This window comes from Falco cherrug, chromosome Z, assembly GCF_023634085.1.
Source record: "Falco cherrug isolate bFalChe1 chromosome Z, bFalChe1.pri, whole genome shotgun sequence".
Lineage (NCBI taxonomy): Eukaryota > Metazoa > Chordata > Aves > Falconiformes > Falconidae > Falco > Falco cherrug.
In genome coordinates this window covers 84,833,428-84,849,716 of record NC_073720.1, presented here as the reverse complement: position 1 = coordinate 84,849,716, position 16,289 = coordinate 84,833,428, and the positions used below count along the sequence as shown (strand labels likewise).

General features: G+C 40.5%; 2 protein-coding genes across 4 annotated transcripts; both read left to right on the top strand.

Moving 5' to 3' along the window:
* The first annotated feature begins 3 nt into the window (after nt 1-3).
* AK6 (adenylate kinase 6) lies at nt 4-2,649 on the top strand. Of its 2 annotated transcripts, XM_055699892.1 has the most exons (6): nt 66-125; nt 479-565; nt 652-744; nt 1,089-1,147; nt 1,234-1,379; nt 1,527-2,649. In XM_055699892.1, the coding sequence occupies exons 3-6, from the start codon at nt 708-710 to the stop codon at nt 1,714-1,716; spliced, it is 432 nt and encodes a 143-aa protein (XP_055555867.1). In that variant the 5' UTR covers nt 66-125; nt 479-565; nt 652-707; the 3' UTR covers nt 1,717-2,649. The 2 variants fall into 2 exon arrangements, with proteins under 2 accessions (XP_055555866.1, XP_055555867.1); XM_055699891.1 differs by lacking the exon at nt 479-565 and having other exon boundaries at nt 4-125.
* Nucleotides 2,650-3,654: 1,005 nt separating this feature from the next.
* CCDC125 (coiled-coil domain containing 125) lies at nt 3,655-16,029 on the top strand. 2 transcript variants are annotated; one of them, XM_027813117.2, is made up of 11 exons: nt 3,655-4,279; nt 5,749-5,828; nt 7,127-7,213; nt 8,074-8,151; nt 8,868-8,953; nt 11,039-11,121; nt 12,019-12,134; nt 12,696-12,803; nt 13,835-14,006; nt 15,384-15,517; nt 15,645-16,029. In XM_027813117.2, the coding sequence occupies exons 1-11, from the start codon at nt 4,009-4,011 to the stop codon at nt 15,954-15,956; spliced, it is 1,527 nt and encodes a 508-aa protein (XP_027668918.1). In that variant the 5' UTR covers nt 3,655-4,008; the 3' UTR covers nt 15,957-16,029. The 2 variants fall into 2 exon arrangements, with proteins under 2 accessions (XP_027668918.1, XP_027668919.1); XM_027813118.2 differs by having other exon boundaries at nt 3,658-4,279; nt 5,770-5,828; nt 15,645-16,028.
* Nucleotides 16,030-16,289: the final 260 nt, after the last annotated feature.

Below are 16,289 nucleotides of genomic sequence, written 5' to 3'. Positions count from 1 at the left end.
CAGTGCGTGTGATGTCATCGGCGTGCGCCGGCGGCGGCGGAGGCCCCCGCGCACGTGTCACCTAGGCGACCAGTGGCCGCCGGCGCGGCGCGACACCATGAGGCGGCCCAACGTTTTGCTCACCGGTGCGGGGCGGCGGGGCTGGGTCCCGGGCCGAAGGGGAGCGGGAGGACGCTGGTGGTGTGCGGGCCCCGTTGGGGCGGGGAGCGGCGGGACTGCCGAGCGCGGCCAGGCTGGGACTGGGCCTGCGGGGAGCGGCCCCCGCCCTCTTCGCAGCCCGGGGTGGTTCGGGGTGCGAGGCCCGTGTGGAGGCGGTGCTGGGCGGCTCCGCATGGAAACTCGGGGCTTTTGTGTATTGGCTAGGGCTTTTATATGGTGTGAGGTTTGCTTTTCTATCATCCCAGTTAGAATAACACTTGTGCACGAAGCGAGAGTTTTCCATGTGGTTTTTTTTGGTTTTGTTTGTTTTAATTTCTAGAAGTCACCCTTATTTGTCCTTGTCATGCCCCTTTTTGCACCCTAAAAAGAAAGCTGATACGAACTTACCAACATTGACTGACTAAAGGTTACTTTTTGATTCCTTTGAAAGTTATTTAAAGAGGATTTGCATGCTTTTCTCTTGCCATTTTATATATGGGGTTCTGTTTTTAGGTACTCCAGGCGTTGGGAAAACCACGCTCGGAAAAGAACTTGCATCAAGAGCAGGAATGACCTATATTAATGTGGGTGACATGGCAAAAGAAGGTAGGCCATATTAACAAAGTAGTCCTTCACTATTACAGTATTTTTGCTTTGTGTAACTACAGGCTTGTAGTGTATGTATTACATACCAAATGAAAAGGGAATTAATTTGCTTTAACATTAATGGTTTTTGGCAGTGTGAGTTAAAAAATAATGTATGTAACAGTAGCATCCTTTGTATTAGGTCATTAATAACAAACTTATTTCTTACATGGATTTGTAGGCGAAGTGTTCTTTGCTCTGAACACTTACCTTTTGTTTGCATCCACTTGAAATAAACAACAATATAAATAGTATTAATAGCTACTGTTACTTCACAAGCTTCCACAAATTACTTTTTGCTGCAGGAGAACTGTATGAAGGTTTTGATGAGGAATATGATTGTCCAATTTTGGATGAAGATAGGGTAAGTCCAACTTTTAAACTTACCATTTTTATATTTTGATTTTCTGTAACTTCAGATAAACTTGCCTGTCTTTGTTTCCTTTGTAGGTGGTTGATGAACTAGAAGATAAGATGAGTGAGGGTGGAGTTATTGTCGATTATCACGGCTGTGATTTTTTCCCTGAGCGGTGGTTTCATATAGTATTTGTACTTCGTACAGAAAATTCATTTCTGTATGACAGGCTTGAAAGCAGGTACATCAGTGGAGTAAACGAAGCAAAGTACTGTTGTGTAACTTCATCAGAAAATTTTCTAGGATATAAGTCACTGATTCTCTATAGAATACTTTATCATTGTCTGCATATCTAAGACTGTGTCTTGGTATTGTTTTTGTTTTCTAGGGGCTACAAAGGGAAAAAGCTGCAAGACAACATTCAGTGTGAAATTTTTCAGACACTTTATGAGGAAGCTGTGTGTTCCTATAGAGAGGAAATTGTACACCAGTTACCCAGCAACACTCCGGAAGACCTAGAAAGAAATTTGGATCAGATTATGCAATGGATTGAGCAATGGATGAGGGACAACAATTGACATTTGGTGAAAAAGTCTTCCTGGGAGGGTTTCATAAATGACATTCATAATTCTTGTATGATAAATTAAAATTAATTTTATTGTAATCTTATATGGTTGTGCACTAGAAGGTTCAGAATAGCCAGGTTGTAAGGCTTTGTGCAGCAGCCTCGGAAACACTCTGGGAGAGAGGCACACAGGAGAACTGACACAAGTGAAAATTCAGCAGTGAATGAATGGACAAAAATGACATGGTTGCCCTTAGCAGGAGCTAGGTTCAGTAACTGAGGATTTTTTGGGGGTTACAATTAAAAGCAATTGTGTTGCCATCTCCTCCAAGAAAACTGTAAAATTCTGATAACTGATGGCAGTTGAGGAGCTTTTGATTTCTAAGGGATAAATGTCCTGAAGAGGAGTTAATCTGTTTCTAATGTTAGACTAAAACTTGCTATACTCCGCAGTATTTGAATTTGTGGAGGCTAATGTAGAGTGAGGGGATGCATGATTTAACTTAAGGAGAGTGCTTTATTTTGGAGGGAAGAGAAGTGACTTGGTAAGAGAGATACTTTAAAATGATTACACAGAACTTCAGGAATTAAGGTGTAAGGAAACAGGCACTATATCTACACTGGTGTGAAATATTAAACAGGAAGTTTTCTTTCTCCTTTTTCAGTCTGTTATTCACCATCACCCATCCCAATCATGGAACATACTTATCACTGTAAGTTTATCAAGGAAATACACCATTTGGCAGGATAGTGAACCTGCAGTGATCCAGAACATGGTTACACTTAAAAATACTGGCAGCCATCTGTTCTAATTGTTTGTAAAGCCTGGGTCCCAGGAGAACATTGTTGTGCAAAGCAGAAATATCCCACTGGAAAGGTGACTTGCAAAGCCCTGTGAAAGATTCTGTAGAAAGTGCTTAGCTAATAAACTTTTTACATATATGAATCTGAACAGTAGAACTCAGTTTGCTTGAAAATTGCTGTTGTAAAGAGTATTATGGTTACATATTTAAGGTTCTATTTTTTTTTATTCTGAATTTGGCATAGACTTCTTGTGAGACTTACTGAGTAATGCTGCACCAGCAATTTGACCCCTGTATAAGCCAGAACAGCGAAAAATCTGGAGTTTCCCTGCAGAATCGGGACCAAATGTCGTGAAAACGCAAGGATACATGTCGCGACAGAGGGAAGACGCAGTCACTCAATATGAGTGATCAGCAGACTTCGTTTATTGAACCTTACAGTCACCTTTTATGCCTTGTTATAATTAGCTCATACATATTACAAAAGTTAAGCTCATTATTGGTTAGTTGCCTAAATATCAAGCCCGCCCCTAGTTTCTCTTCTGTAGTTTTCTGTTCCCACCTGCAACATTCTTTTCCCACCGAAATCTTCCTGTTATTGTGTAACAAGAACAGCCAAAGACAGTGTATTTTGCTTTACTTCAGATAAGCTGAGAGCGATGTGCATTTTTGTCCAGCCAGCTGGACTATGTCTATGAGACCTTTTTTCAGCTAACCAGTTATCCACAGATACATGCATTGGTTGCTCTTGAACGGCCGATTTCAGGGTTGTTGCTTGCATAGGAGAGCAGGTGGAGGGTGGTCTCTGCCGTGGAAGTGCCTGGGCACGATGGGTTCTTGAGAACGCTTTGAATGGCCACGTCTCGTCGAGTAACGTCGCGCTCCTAAAAGCTGCTTAGCATTTGTAAAATGCTGTTGCGGACGAGGGCGGCTGTAGGCGGACTGTAGGCCTCTGTTAATACCCGAGGACCACCCCCACCCGCGGCGCTCCCCCTGCGCTGCGGGCCGCCTCCAGGGGCGCTGTTCCGCCTGCCGGCAGCGGGACGCGGTGCGCCCCCCGCGCCGCCAAGGCCCGCCCCGGGGGGGACCAGAGCCGAGGCAGGGCGGGCAGGTGGGTCGTGGGCTCCGGGAGAGGGGCCGGGGCCGGGGCCGGCAGCGGGAAGGGCGGCGGGGGCTCACCGAGGCATTGCACCGGCGCCCCGCCGCCGGCCGCAGCCCGGCCCGCAGCGGGAGGTGTCGCCGCTTCGCGGTCTGCGTGTGACGGGGGCGGCGTTTGCTGGCAGCCCGGACCCGGGAGTGGAGCGGCCGCGCGGCAGCACCTTCAGGGTTTTTTACTTTCGTGTTGTTTTGCTGCTTTAATTGCGGATTTTTTTCTGGTTTTCCAGGTAAAATATTTGTTTTGAGGAAGGCGGTGTTCACGCTGCCAGTCGGCGAAGTGCCCACAATCAGGGGACTGGGGGGGGGGGGGTGGAAACAACAAACCTAAAACCCAGGTGCCGAAGATGGAGGAAGCAGAAGAGGATGACATGACATGTGGAGACTTGGGAAACGGACTTGGGAGAAGACCTGGAGGTGTTTATGAAGGGGAAAATTTACAGAACTCCTATTCATTCAGATCAAGGAAGGGATCTGGAAAGGTTTGTAATTCTCGCCTGTCGGCAAAGAGAGTGGAGGAAAGTGATGCTGCAGCTCTTCCTGGTTCAAAACGAAACACTTCTTACGATGGATCATCCAAAAAGCCTGTTACTAGTTCCACACGACGAAATAGCTGTGGTAAGAGTAATTTGGAGGTTAATTGTTCACCATGAGAAAAATATCTTAGAAAACCGGAGCAGCTCAGCTGCTTCATAGGGTGTCATTAGTGTCAAATCAAGCCGTTTAGCAAAACACTGAAATCTCTGAAGGATTCCAAGAAGTGCACGTGCATTACATGCCTGCTGGGGTCCAGCGCAGCCCCACAGGTTGGTTGGTGCAGCGTGTACTGCTTTCACGAAAGGAGATGCACTAATGCCACCGAGGCAGCACAGGAATCTGTTCCTAGGTCTCCCTCCCAAAAAATTAACAGCAGAATTGCATTTCAGTGAATTAGGCTGTGGCCCTCAGTGTAAAATGACGATTTTTAAAATGTTTATAGAGTGTTTGCATGTGAAAGAGATTTAAAGAAGGGCATCCGGGTGGTGGCCATACCTGAAGTTTAATGGAATTGCTTAAGTGTTGTTTGTTGAGGTGTGTCTTAAACACAGATTGTATCTAAAGCACGTTTGCTGTTTAGTTGAAATTTGTGAATTGGCATTCTTTTGAAGTTCAGTTTTTTAGATCTTGCGTGTCTGTTCTCCCAGTGTTGGCATTCATTTTTTTGTGAAGACAAAACCACTGTAAATACAATCTAATATAGGCAGTGCTGTTCATGACACTTTAGCTGCTTTACCTTTCGTTTTTAGCCATTTTTAGCATTTTAACTGACTGAAGTATTTACATATAACTTGCTTATTTCTTTCCTTCAGAACATGTCACCACTATATTCTCCCCACGCCACCATAAGCTAAGCCATGTAATTCTGTACTGGTTTCAGCATCTTCAGTCTGAAGATGTTGCTACAGCAGCATAATTCCTGTTGGTTTCACAGTCCTCTCCTGGTCTCCATATGATGCTTGTCTTAGGTCTAGGTCTTTCACACAGCAATATCCATGAAAGCAGGACTAAAATCCACGTGAACCTGACTTTAATTTTGTGGGAGGCTGCATCTTATCTTTGTGATGCTCAGTTGACAGTAATAACCACTTGTTTAGAGGAGTAATGGATCTTGTGGGATATTCTACTACTGTACTTCATATTTCTCTCTTGAAAACTACCCCTACTTGTAAACAGTGCTAGCTGTTGTTCTGTTTAATGTGGTTGTTGGAAAGTTACAACCTGAAAAGAATCTAAAAAGTGAAATTACTTTTTCAGTCAAGATGGCAGTTCTCTTGGGGGGAGGGGGGGGGGCTGTTAAAGGAAATTCTAAAATACTTGTCGTTATTGCAGGTCTCTTCATAACAGACCTTTTGGTCCCATTCCACTTCTTTTAACTGTGAAACAATGTGTTTAGGCTTAATATTTACGTATTTCTTAAATCTGTTTATTAGCTCCAGAAGAAAAAACCCCACAAAGATAGAAAATTCACCTCTGCACGTTACTTGTTTCCAGGTTAAAGCAAATTCTCATGTTTTCTTTCGTAAATACCATATTATCTCATCATTTAGTATCTGCTATCAATCCCACAGAATCTAATACCAAAATGTCCAATGAAGAACTAATGCAACAACTTCAGGAAGCTCTAGAGGTTAGTAACTGTGCCAAGTGTGCTGCTCTTGAAATCTGCATTTCCTTTTAATACAGTGAAGTATAGCAGTGTTGGTTTCACTGATGATCTTGGCATGTCCGGAGTCTTTGATGGATCCAGGTTCTTGAAATTAGAGCAGTAGTATAGAAGCCTCATTAAATTTTGTCCCAGGAACTCAGTGTGAGTGCAGTTCATGCTCCGTTGTTTTGGGTATTTTTGGAGAGGGTAGGGAAAAGTATTTTTAAAGATGTAGAGAATACTAAAAGGATTGTACACTTTTCTAGCAGGTTTTCTTTTTTTATAAAGCTTTGGGCTTTGAAATTCTGCAGTGTAAACAGAATATTCTTTGGCTTTTTAATCTGCGGGTGTTCTTGAAAGATAGTTAACTCCTACATCTTAATTTTACTGTGGTTAAATGTGTTGATGTGGTGGCATCAGTCCAGGCAGAAAGAACAGGGTGACCTCAGCTGTAAAAATACACACTTCATCTGCACCGTGTTCATTAACTTCACGGTAGCCCATGGCAGGTCATTTTCAAGTTGTCTTAGCATGAAGAACAAACCTTCAGTGTACAGCGTGTCAAAATGTCAAGGAACCTTACTCATTTTCAATTGGACAAAACTGGTAAATGTCCACGGCTCCCAGATAAAATTTCAGTATCAACTGCTGAAGTAATAGGGCTGGAAGTACTATGAAAAAAAAAGTTTTGTATGACAGTAAGTGAACAATCAAGTGACCTCCATAGGGGTTAAGGAAAGATACGTATACAAAGCAGTGAATTTTCTTTTAACTCTTGGAAACTGAAAAACCGCTTTCTTCTGAAGGGGAGAATGTTGCATAAAGATATTATGGCACGTACCTGGAGCAGGAACCTGGTTTATTGTTGTTTTGTTCTGGACAAGTAGTGGTTTATATTTTAGTACACATGTATAATATTTAACACTGCATATATAAAAAAGCTGTAGTATTTTCTGCTTGCTTATTTTAAAGCTCCAGAGCTATGTTGATAAATACAACTTAATTAGTGAGGCAGAACTGTAGTGGTTTATTTTTCAAATACACTGGAAGAGAACAGAAAGCATAATAATTACAAGTATTCTTCTCTAAGGATTTTGTACTAGCATGCACTGTTAACATTTCTTCAACACAAGCAAGCTGTTAGTCGGAAAAGAATTGTATAGGGTAGAAACAGGGGAAGATTGTTTTCTGAAAAGGGCAAATTTACATTGCTGTTACAGTCATGTTTTAGCAAGATTACTTTGGCTTTTACTCAGTATAGCTATTTTATTTTGCTTCAGGAAGTTGAAATTTTGAAAGTTGAGCTTGAAGCTTCTCAAAGACAGCTTGAAGGAAAAGATGAAGCCCTAAGAATTCTGCAGAGCATGGTAGGAGTTGTTCGTAAATCATTTTGGTACTTAGTGGTAAAGGTAGGAGAAGAGAAGAAACCTTCCTGCCACTCCTCATCAAAAACCCCCAAACCTTAAGTTCTTTCCAGGGCTTTAACTTACAGCATTTAAGTCTGCAGGTGTCTTCAGACTTGGCTTCTATGATTTTCCTACTTTTTCTGCATGTAACTATTGTGGTTATTTAAGATGACTTCACTGTTGTGGCAATACTTGTAACTTTATCTTTGAAGATTCTTGAGGCTTTGTCTATTTAACTTAAAGGCCTTCTTTCTAGTCCCTTAGAGATTTTTCCAGTGCTTGAAATTTTGCTGCAAAGCACTGACATTTTCAGTTGACTATTCCATCTGTTGTCTAGAGGACAGTATGCATTAAATGTTAGGTAAGTCTTGTTCGCAGTTTTTATTCACTGTCAGAATGAATTATGTTGAATTCAGTTCCTGTTTTTTAGACTACTTGCATAATCCATTTACAGTTCTGCAGTTTCTACTCTAAGGCATTCATAGTAAGTTACGCTTGGATCAAAGTCTAAGTATATTGTAACCAAGTTTTTTAAGAGCTGATTTTGTGGTCAAGCCTTAAAGAAGACATGATCTCATTTTAAGTGACGCTACGTTTTTCAGTAGAAAATATTATGGTATTGAAACATGTTTGTTACGCAACATAGCTTCAAATTAGAGACCACTGGGACTTACATACAAGATCCTAGTTTTTTTAATTCTGCACACGGCTGTTTTAACTAAGAATGCGGACTTCTCTCTATGTAAACCTGAAAATTTGGCTAAAGCCAAGTTCAGTAAACGTAATTACAGTATTTCACAGAGCTGTGCTTTTCTTTCCAGGCAGTATTTAATAAAGCCACTAGTCATACAAAAGCAATGCTTCAAAAAACTGAGGAAGAAAAGAGAACTTTAGAAAAGGTAAGGGTGCATGTTTCCTTCACACTTGTGCAAAAACATAGAAGCCCATTGCTGTTAATAAGGGGTTATCAGGCTGTTTATTTGAATCACTACAAATCTGCCATTAGTTCCACGCTTTTTTGAAAGTATTCTTATTCCTTCTTAGTAGAAAGGTAAAGTGTTAATATATCACACTGTTGATCTAGGTGGTTTTATGCTACAGTGTGTGCAAATAATACCTGAAAGTTCTTTAAGTTCTTTCTGTACTTTTGGATGGTCTTTGTTGTGAGTTTCAGAGTCATTCACAGTGAGTGGCACTGTTCCTCAGTTATTAAGCTGGAACTTCCAAGGAGCCTAAGAAATGGCTGCCCAATTTTATAGGGAAGATGGAGAGGACAAGAAAGAGGGCATTGAGCTACCTTGTTAAACTTAATTTCTCTTCCTATGTGACCTTTCTGCAGAACAGTAGGGGAACAGGGAAATGCGACAGCATGGGGTTGTTCTTGTTTTAGGTGACTGCGAGCGTTAGTGCACGCAACATAGTCTGGAATCCATAGATCAGTGATGCAGAAGCTTTTTTGGTGTCTGGCACCAAATGGATTTTTAAGAGTATCATAGATTGTTATCATCTGTGGTCACCTACATTTCTGCTAGTGCTAAACTCTGCCCCTGCAGGTCCTCTTCCTTTCAGTGGGAGACCTGTAACGAACTGCTGAAGGTTTGTTTTGTTTCCACAGAAAATAAATATTTTGCAATGGGAAATTGAATTTGATCAGGATAGATTTAAAAACATAGAAGACACATGGACAGAAAAATACAACAGGTATTTGACTTATATTGTGTGTCTTTGGGTTGTTTTTTTTAAATTGCATTGAATGCTGTATGTCATATTTCTTGTGTTCCTAGTTTGCTTCACTGGGTTTTCTGGGGGTTTTGTTTTTCCCTAATTTCCTTTCAGATCTGGGAAGATTTCTTTAACTTTCATGCTCTTCACATTTGTATTTTTTCAATCGCAAATTACTAAGTCTGAATTCTTCAGTGTGTATACAGGCTAGCTTTGCTAGGCTGATCTTTCATTTTCATCCTATTACATTATTATGTTAGCCAGCTGGAGCCAGACTGTCTTTATTTACTTTAAATGTAAATGAGGCTTAGAACATAATGGTGTGTGCATATGTGTGGAAATATCATTTGCTGGTTAATCATTGCTTGATTTTCTTGCATTGTAGGTATGAGCATACATACAGGTAAAACGGAATGCTTTTGAGAGAGGCTGATCAACTGGTTCTTTGTTTAAGTAAGAGTTAGTCTGGATGGGCAGCAGGTGTGGTTAGGCAAGCAGAAGGTGCCAGAAGCACTAAACTAATAATGCAATAACAGACCTTGAAAAATGTGACCAGCAGGATCACTTATTCAATTGTGGAAATGGCCTCTGTGAAGTCTACCCATCAGAGTTACTATTATTATTACAGCAGAAATTTTTATTTAAGATTTTCAAACTACGAATCACAGTATAAGCCAAAAGCATACAAATATTCAGTTGTAAGACGTGTTTTGTTAAGATACTGTGTCTTGTTCACCTGTTAACTTAGTTACACTTGTCAAGGGATACCTCTTGAGAAACCTTTTGGTTTTCCTCTGTTAGGAGATTGGGACTGTAGCCATGTAGTTCAGAGCAACAAAAGTAGTGTGAACTGTTGAAAGCTAGAGATGTGGCTTCAGAAAACTGCAAGCCAGGAGTTCAGTCCACTTTGCAAAAAGGTTTTCTGATGTCTGAGACAGCAAGGTGAGAAAAGTGTGTATTTCTGTTTATTTAAGTTAAATAATTCAGGCTTCTATTTAATTTAAACAAAGCCATGAATTTACAGTGTGCTGTGTTTACTGACAGCTGAAGAGATGCACCAAAGAAATTGTACTGTGTTAACGTTTAGGACTTTAAATTGCGACTTACCTATTCAAGAAGGAAATACTTAAATACTTCAAGGAAAAATACAGAGGCATACTGTAGGTTCTCAGTTTGAAACACTAAAAAGTACACTTGTTCTTGAGAATGGTATTAAGACTACAGGAAGTTTACTTTCTAAAATTCAGATCAGAGCCATGGTGTCACGTGTCCCATAACAATTTTGTTGTCTCAAGGAAGTAAGAGATTTCTAGGAAGTGTTGCAGAGGTTCATAATTACAAATTTGTTCGAGTTTCTAATGGTAATGTGGTACTTAAACTCACCTCTCGTTAGACTTTTTAGTTGTTGGCACGATCTACTTACATGTGTATGTTGTTTGGGTTTGCGGTGCGTTTTTTTTTGACATTCACTTGATCATACTTTTATATTGGTTATGTGAGGGTGTGGTTTCATGAACAGGGTGAGCCTGTTTGAACAGCATATGCTCTCTGGGTTGCAGAGAAACCCCTGCATGAGTGCAGAGATTCCTGGTTTTTCTCCCTGCAGAGCCAGCTGCAGCCTGGATAACAAGGAGTCACTCCACAGAGGCCAGTGTGGTGGTTCCTGCTTTCTTAGCTTTGGTTCAGTGCCAGCCAGGTGAAGCCTACACAGAGCCTACAAAAGTTAGTTAGGAGCAGTGTCAGGCTGCTCATTGACCCCAGGCTAGCAGATTTGGACCTAACAACATACTAGATATTTTTAGTACAGATACTGTTACGGAAAAAATTTACCATTTTTTCCATAAAGGAATTCTACAAGTGAGGAAACTGCTTGTATAATGCTGCAGGGATAGTACCTTGTCAAACCAAATGATCATCTTTTCAGTTCTGATTTTTTTTCTTCAGTCTTTTCAATAATCCTAATTTTAATTTGCAGAAATGTTCTAACAGCTCTTTTTTTTTTTTTATTGAACATTTTAAAGTATTTTGTTAAAAGATAACACAGCCTTTTTCTAACTTCTGCAGGATCTATTGTGAAAATGCAGCTCTTAACGAAGTGTTAAAACTGAGAACAGAAGAAATTAGAAGTCTTAAAGCTGAAAATACAAGTAAGCCAGCAGCAGCTATTCCTTTTAATGTACTGTTTCTCTGCAATAATTCAGGATTTATCTACAAAGGAAGATACCTGTTGGAATAAGTCTCCTGTAAATGGCAGCTGATACTAGTAGACATGCAGAAACCCTCTTTAAACAGCCAGGCTATGTTTGGTTCTTTTATTACACTGTCACTTGAACTAAAAAAATAAACCATTAAATGATAGGTAGTCAGGTATACATAACTTATAGATCAGGTGCGAAAGAGGTATACCTGTCTTCTCTCACTGGCGTGGTGACAGCCGGTGTGTAGGGGCACAGCCAGACCATGTGTCTGGTCATGTCCTGCAAGGAGCCCACAGCAGCCAGGGGAGCCAGCAAGTGTTTCTGCTACAATGGCATTCTGTGTCAGAGACACTCACTTTTGACATACCCACATAAAGATTCCCACAGCACAAACTTTGAAGTATTCAGCTTGTTGCCTTTATAGTGGAGCTTTTCAAACTGCAGGCTGTGCAGGCATCTGGCTGGGTCAGAGGGCTGAGGTCCCTTTCTCCTAGTTTTGGTTCCTAATAAGCTCTAAAATAGTGGAAGTCTGTGCCTCATTATTTTCCCATTATTGTGCTGTTCTGAAAGAGCAGCTGCCTTAGATGTATGTGTACAAAGAGGTAAGCACTTAGTACTGAGGCAGAGTGGTACATGAAATGGAATCTCTGTAACTGGGTCATTAGCTCTGGGAAAACACAGAAGGAAAGACAACTGGGATGTGAGTTTCTGGATCTACATTGTCTCGTCATATTCCCAAACTGATGCTTAAACTATAGAACTGCTTCATGTGGGTGTAGTTAAACTCAGAAATTAAGAGATCAGAGCAGCAGGCTTTGTAATCACTTTCCTTGTTTTATTTCATAGTCCTGAAACAGCAGTGTTTGGAATTTCTTGCAATGCTAGATGTGAAACAACAAAAGGTTGTTCAGGAAAACATATTCTTGAATAAAAGTGATGTTACAGATTTTACAGGTCTTGAAGTAAGTATGACTTACGTGTTTTTCAAAATAGCTGGTTCAGAGATACGTTCATATTCAAAATATATGGATAAATTTTGCTTACTGATTATTTAACTGTTTCTTTGAACCCATTTTTAGCTAATGAGAATATGCCCTTGCATGCCTGTTAATCAGTTTTCTAATTTGTGGTCTATCTCGCAAAGAAAGCAATAGACAGAAGGAGCATCAGGCTACTTTTCACAAGCCAGATGCTTATGTTTTTTCTTCCTTAAGAGTTTAAATCCTAATCCCTGTGCCTTGTGCTTTACTTTATTGAGCAAAAAAAATTCTAATGGGGTCTGCAGGGAGTAGCATACACAGGCTGACAATTTTTGCCTTTTCATTATCTTGCTGAAAAGTACATTTTATGTGTCATCATGAATCAAAAGCAATCACACCTAAATCTCTTGCAGCTTTGCTTCCCCTGGTTCTTATACTCCCTTTGTAGTTTGAGGTTGTTTTTTCGCTAGTCATCTGGCATCTCTTTGATTGTGTTGTGTATGCAGTTAGGTATTTAACTGGTGGTTTGTTTCGGATTTTAAGCTGGCAGTTCTTGGAGCCTGCACTTGCAATACTTCTGGGGGGCAGCCTTGTCCCTGTGCTAAAATGGCAGCTGTAACTCGAAAGCAACTTCTTCATCTCAAGCAAGAGGTAACACTGTTTGGCTTAAATATGAATAAGCAGGGAGATGCTTGTGCTTAAAACCGGATAAAGCCAGAAACACTTTACTGCAGCTTTCACAAACTAGTGTGTTTTAAAACAAGAGTCATCTCAGAAATAACATAAAGTTTGTTTGTAATGCCCTAACTTTTGCTGATATAAAATTGTAATTATGGTATCTATCAGCTTTCTAGTAAAAAAAAAAAAAATCTCCTTTGCATTCTTTTTTCTTTCCACCCATACTTCTTAATCTACAAAATGGAAAAGAACCACTGAGTGTATGCACTCATTTATGTACACACAGTGTGTGTGTGTGTGTGAGTGTGGACTACCACTGACCATTTTCCTTTCCTTCCTGGCAGTGCATTCCTTCCTTTGCGTTGACATCAGCACTCACAAGCCAGCTCACCCAGCTAGGTCAGGAAGCTGATCTTGCTGAAAACTATACGGTTACATGATGCTTAAATTGATAACATGATTTTCAGGCTCTTAAGGTTTTTAAATTGGTGAAATTATCTAGTTTTAGAATTTTTCTTCTAATTTGTATTTGACTCTGCAAATGTGGTGAACATCTTTGTGGTCCCATTGCAGAAGTTCCAGTGGACTTACTGGTTTTGAAAATAAGTACTGTCATGTCCCTTTTGTACCAAAGTGATTATCCCTGATACAGATACCATTCTTTTGCTCCTTTTGCTCCTGGCCCAAATGGCATGGGACTTTAATGCCCTCCTCAAGCTCTTCTGCCTGGAAGAGATAAACGGGCATTGCTGGCAGCTTGTCAGTGTAGATGGGTGGTGGTGTGTGCATGCATAGAAGAGGAAGGGTAAGGAGTTCAGTAAGCTTTTAAAAATGTATTTCTTAATGTGGCAAGAAAGCACTTTATTTGGTTTCTGCTACTTCCTTGATTATTTAAAAGTTGTCTGTGTTAATGGTTTCAGTCTGTCTCTTTAATACACATTTTAAATCTGCTATTGCTTCCAAATTGCTTAATATACTTTAAATTTCCTCTGAATTAAAACCAGATTGAAAATCTAAAGAAGAGTAAAGATGAAGCTTATATAATGGCAGATGCTTTCAGAATTGCATTTGAGCAGCAGCTAATGCAGAGGAAGGACCAAGCCCTGAGGCTTGCAGAAGTGATAAAGATTAAGAAGGAAACGAAATTTATGAACTGGAGACGTCTGAAGGATGATGGTAACTGGGCATGCTATGTGTCTGTAATGGTTGACTGGAAAAGAAGTTAGCTGCCTAGTGGCACAAGTAGACTTTCTTACTGTCTTCAGTGTATGGTTGTGGTTTAATTGCTGACTGAGGTTTATGAAGAGTCGAGAAAAAAGGAACAAAGTTATGTCAAAACTGTGAATACGTTAAATAGTGGAAATTTTGCATGGGTAACGCAGGATGTCTGTGCATAAGTGGAACATATACATAGTACTGTAGGACGTTGGAGCTACAGTGTAGGCTTCTAATGTAACCTTTTTTTATTATGCATTCATGAAGTTATTATTGGAGTAAAATCATGCTAGAACAAACAAGCTGTCCTCCAGGATAACAATAACATTCAGGATATTAAAGATGTTTATTATGCAAACACAAAAAAGCTAACATCTGGCAAGTTTTAGACTGGCCATTTTAGGTGCTATTAACAGTGTGGTATTTCTTTTTAGATGAGTTCTATGTAAGAGTTGGGGAAGGAGGAGAAATGCAAAAAAAAAATGTACTGAGCTTTCACTGAAGTACTAAATAGAAATTTTTCTGGTTTTTTAAAGCATTTTTAGGTTTTTATTATGCATGTCTGTCTACATTAGTATTCATTACCATTCTTGCACATAATGTGTTACAAAATGAGGTACAACAAAGCTCTCTGTAAAAGAGGAAGAATAATTATACTTTTCTTCTTTAAGGAAGAGGATAAAGAGAAGTATTTATGTGCTTCTGGTCATGGTCAAAACCATAGCAGAATTTAGGAGTGGCGCTTCCAGCTGTATTTGTGTTAGCCATTGACTTGGAGGTGCCAGGCTTAGGAGTTTAGAGGGTCTTCCTGGAGCACCCTCGGGATGTAAGACTGAAACGGCATACATCTTGATTATCTGTTTCCCCTATACTGGCATCATTGTTTCCAAGCTCCATATCCTGATACATATGTTTCGTGATTTTAATGTATTTCGTTTTTTTCATAAGTCTTAGAAACTTTTAAAGAGCTTACGTCAAAGAATCTTTTTTCTTTTTTTTTTTTTTTTTCCCCAAAAGTCTTGCTACACTTTAAAAACCAATTACCATGAATTGTTCTTTAACTGGACTGGCAGAGTTCTTCCATACAGCAAGAAGAATTTTATTTTCAGTTTGCCCATATATATGATGAAAGGTCTGTTTAGCCTTTACGTGATGCTGAGTGGTGCTGCATGCAAGTAATCTGCTGTATTGTGTGTGTGCAGTAGGAGAAGCTGTAGCTTGCGTTGCCACTCTAGAGATTGTTCAGAATCCAGTTTTACACGTGCCCATTTTATGCCAAAGTAGTTTTTCTCCTCCTAAGCAATTCCACAGTTCATGTACTTTTTTTTTTTTCCTTAGGGCATCTCAAGTTACAAGGGAACAAGAACAGTCTGGGACAAAAACTATCTGGCCTGCTGTCATCAGATGTGGACTGCAGGAAAGTTGAAGAACTAGACAATCCTCATGAAATCCTGAAGATGTTAATAGATTTGGTTAGTATTTTGTTAAACTATTCATCATGAGTCCTTAGGGGGGATAAATGTAACTGGCTGTTTGCATGTACTGTCTGGCTCCTAGCTTGTAAAACTACTTTATTTTCCTTCCCTCTTAAATTCTCAGGTAAATGACAAAGAGGAGGCTCTGGCTCATCAAAGAAAGGTTAGTTACATGCTAGCTCGTGCCATGGAGATGCAAGAGGATGTTCAGGAACAGGATAAAGGAAATGGCACACCCAGAAGTCATACCCGTGATGGCCAGAGGTCATCGGGCCCCGGACATGCCTGCTGCCCAAACCTCTGTTCCCAAAACAGGACTTCAGCTCCCAGTGCAAAAACACTTGAAAAACCAGTAAAAATGCTTCAAAAGGCACACTCCTGGCCATCCCAGGCTACGCACGATGAAGAAGATAATCCACGTGGAAAAGCAGATTAAAGTAAAGTGCTCTCTATGTAGCCATTTGCTGGAATAAATTATTAAAAAAAAAAAATCTTGTGTGGAAATGCCAAGAAAAGCCCTATGGTTAGGTCGCTGGGGGCCAGACTGGGGCAGTGCACTGGCTGATACAGTCTTTCATGATACGTCCACGGCGCGGTAACCGTTGCCGTGGCGAAAGAGACGGATTTAGTTAACAGTAATTCCCAAACACAATGAAGCAGCGCCCATCGGGTGACGATGCTGGCGGAGCAGGAGCCACGTCGCCGCGGATGGTGACGGCAAGGACAAAAGGCGCGGCGAGGGGGCGCGCCAGCCACCCGGCGGGCTCCG